At 18.6% G+C, this 4,063-nt stretch overlaps 1 protein-coding gene across 1 annotated transcript; it reads left to right on the top strand.

The window, feature by feature from the left end:
* Positions 1-681: 681 nt before the first annotated feature.
* PRSY57_0802800 (filament assembling protein, putative) lies at positions 682-3,050 on the top strand (the record flags this gene model as incomplete). Its single annotated transcript, XM_012906972.2, has 2 exons — positions 682-2,601; positions 2,814-3,050. The coding sequence occupies 2 exons, from the start codon at positions 682-684 to the stop codon at positions 3,048-3,050; spliced, it is 2,157 nt and encodes a 718-aa protein (XP_012762426.2).
* Between the last annotated feature and the right edge of the window lie 1,013 nt (positions 3,051-4,063).

Here is a 4,063-nt window from a genome sequence, read left to right as displayed (position 1 = left end):
CCATATGGTATATACAGGACGATATAATTTTTTTTTTTTATATTTCATTATTAAAGCTTGAGTTCAAAGGATAATTTGTTTTTTATTTTTTTAATATATCAAAAAAAAATATATATATATATATATGTAGTCATCTATTATTATAATTATATATCTGTATATAATATATATATGTAAACATATCTTATTCATTCCTTTTCATTTAATATAATTCTTTTCTTTTCTTTTCTTTTCTTTTCTTCTCTTCTCTTCTCTTCTCTTCTCTTCTCTTCTCTTCTCTTCTCTTTTATTCTTTTTTTTTTTTTGTGTGTATTGTTTATTATAATAATATTTTTGAAACCCTTGGAATGTGTTTATATCTCGGTTATACATTTTATTATAAAAGTTTTTTTCCTATAGACACTTGATATAATATTTCTATCGTATCAGATATATAATTAAATACCTAAAGTTAAAGGCATATATATATATATATATATATATATATGTATATATATGTGTGTACGTATTTGTACATTTCTTTCTCTTTCCTATTTTTATTTTTATATTTATATTTATATTAATTTTTTGTGCATTGTAAAATGATCACTTGAATATATCTATATATATATATATATATATATATATATACATATATTTATATATATTGATTATCATCTTTGTATAGTACATTATCTTATAATGTTTTATAATAAAGAGAATCATAATAATAATAATAAGAAAAAAGATCCAGAGAGATTTAAGAAAAGGGACGATACTTTTTCGACATACAAAGAAAACATAAAGAGTTTCAACAATAGTCATTTGTCATCTTGTGAAGAGAAAAAAGATAATATAAATAATAAATGTAATATAAATTATTTTGTTTATACTTCTGAATTTGAAGATCTATATAATAAAGATAAAGATTTTTTAGGAGATATAAATAATACCTATCATAAACAAAGAAAAGAAAATTTGTTTTATAGAAACAATAGTAACCTTTCTGAAAACACTGAAGAGTCTAGTAGTAATAATTTTGCAGCTTCTCATAATATAAATATCGAGGAGAAAAATTTGAATAAGAAGAAAAAATCAACAAAGGATAAAAAAAAAAATAAGGAACTTAATAACGTATATATAAAGGATAAAAGTGAATTGTATAAGGCTCATAAATTATATAATAAGAGTAATCAACAATATATAAAAGAACAGGAAAAAGAAATACAAGAAAAGGAAGAAGTAGACCTAGACCTAGACATAGAGGCAGAAGAAACAGAAATAACACGACAAGTATATCAAAAAAATATAGAATTTAAAGAAAATAAAAAAGAACAAAAGGAACAAAAAAAAGAAGAAGAAAAAGAAAAAGAAAAAGAAACCTATTCAAAACTATATAATTTTTCATACGAATTAGAAAATAACTTTTTTGAAAAAAATATGAATAATTCTCTTAACCTTACAAGAAATAATATAATGAATTTTTGTGACTATAATAAAATGAATAAACCTTTTTCTGAAAAAGTAAATAAAAATTATGTTAAAATGAATATGAATAATGCTAGTCATGTTAATAGTATGGATAATATAAATCATGCATATAACATAAATAAGATGAATAAATTTAATAATACGAGTAATATAAATCATATGGATAATACGAATAATATAAATCATACGAATAATACAAATCATACGAATAATACAAATCATACGAATAATATAAATCATACGAATAATATAAATCATATGAACAATATAAATCATATGAATCATATGAGTGATGTAAACCATGTGAATAATATGAGCAATGTTAATAACCCACATTTTAACCACCAATCTACACATCTTACGAACATGAAACATCTGAACAATATGAACAGTATGTCGAGCCTGAACAACGTGCGAAATAATAATGATTTTATTTTTAATGACGAAGAAATATTTTATAATTCTAAAAAAATAAACATGGATAAAGGATCCAATGCTAAGAAGACAAATCTTGTATATAATTCAAAGAAAAGCAGTAACATCGAATATGAAAAGAATGAAAATATGTTATTTAATCAGGGCGTTAAAAAAGCTCTTGATATTAACGAGAAATGTATAAACAACAATACTAAGATAAAGATAAAAAGATTATGTGAAAAAATTGAAGGATTTGAAAAAGAAATAAAGAATGAAATTTTACAAAAAAAAAATGTAGAAAAAGAAAAAATTTATATAATTAGAGAAGCTATTAATAAACTTGAAAAAAATCTAAATAATGAAATAAAAAAAAGAATAGAACATAATAGAAATATTCAAAATATATTTTCATCAGAAATTCTAAAAGTACAAGAAAAAATAGAAAATGTGGTACATGACAAAGTATATGAAATAGAAAATGCTATAAAAGTTTTAAATGACAAAATCAATACTATTAGTTCCAATATAGAAAATGAAAAAGTTAAATGTATACAATCTTTAGAAAAAAAAAATAATAATATAGCAAAAGAATTTGCAACACTCCAATCCAACTTTCAGCAAGAAAAGATCCATAACAAGGAAAAGGAAAATAATATTTGTAAAAAGCTCGAAGAAATTGAAAAAAAAAGCGAGGCAAAAATAGATACGGAGAAGGTAAAAAAAAAAAAAAAATAAAATAAAATAAAATAAAATAAAATAAAAACATATATATATATATATATATATATATAATATATTTTTCTTTGTGGTGTATGTGTGTGTGCAAATATATGTTAATATAAACATTTATGTTTTTTTTTATAACATATATGTGTAGTTTTATATATATATATATATTTTTTTTTTTTTTTTTTTTTCTTTTTTAGAATATAAGGGATAGCAAGTACCAAGAAATCATATCCTACATAGAAGAAATAAAACGAGAGAAGAAAGGGAAAAATGAGAACTTTCAAAATTTTGTACTAGAAGAAATAGCAACAATAAAAAATGGGTTGATTATGGAATCCCAAGCAAGAGAAGCAGCAGATGATGATATTGTACAAGCTGTAAATCATTATACAAAAGCGTTACAGGATTCGTTAAGACTAATAAATTCTAACTAATAAATAAAAATATATGTATATGTATATATATATATATATATATATATATATATATATATATATATATATATTTATTTATTTATTTATTTTTTATTATTAGTATTTTTTTTTTTTTCTTGTCCGCACTTAACATTCATAAAAAAAAAAAAATATAATTTGTATCTTTTGAAATAAAAAGAATAACATATAAATATAAATATATATATATATATATATATATATATATATATATATACATATTATAAACAAAATATTAAATATACTTTTATCGTATGTTATTTTTTTTATAAACATTTTTTTTAAAGTGTTGCAAAAATTATTATGTGCCTAAAAGAATAATACAACTAGAGCATATCGTAATAATATAATATAAAGTATATGATAGAATATTTTATGTTTATTTTATTTTATTTTATTATATTATATTTTATTATATTTAATTATTGTTGTTATTTTTTTTTTTTTTGAGTATATATAAATATAACTACAAACCATTTTTTTTGATTTTTATATTTTTATTGATTTAAAAATTATTTGTAGTAAAAAAAGGAAAAGAAATGCATAAAATTAAATATATATATATATATATATATATTAATATATTAATATATTTTTTTTCATATATTACCATATATAAATATACAATATATATATATATATATATATATATATATATATAATAAAATATGTGATATGGTATTCATTAATTAATTTGTAAGTATGGAAAAAAAAAAAAAATTAAATAAAAGAAAAAGAAAAAAATCAAAAAAATTAAAAAAATCAAAAAAGTGTATGAAAGACACAATGATCAAAAAGAATAAAAAAAAAATTAAAAATCGAAATTATGAAAAGGATAAAAATTATATAGGTGTAGTTATGGATGAAGAATTAATAAACTTTAGTAATAAAATAAATCCATAAAATTAAATATATAGAGAATTAAACTTATAAATATATATATATATATATATATATTTTTTATATGTATATTTTTTTTTTTTTTTTTTTTTTTT

This window comes from Plasmodium reichenowi, chromosome 8 (genome assembly GCF_001601855.1).
Source record: "Plasmodium reichenowi strain SY57 chromosome 8, whole genome shotgun sequence".
NCBI lineage: Eukaryota > Apicomplexa > Aconoidasida > Haemosporida > Plasmodiidae > Plasmodium > Plasmodium reichenowi.
The sequence above is the reverse complement of the archived record's forward strand: the minus strand, read 5'-3'. Positions and strand labels throughout refer to the sequence as shown.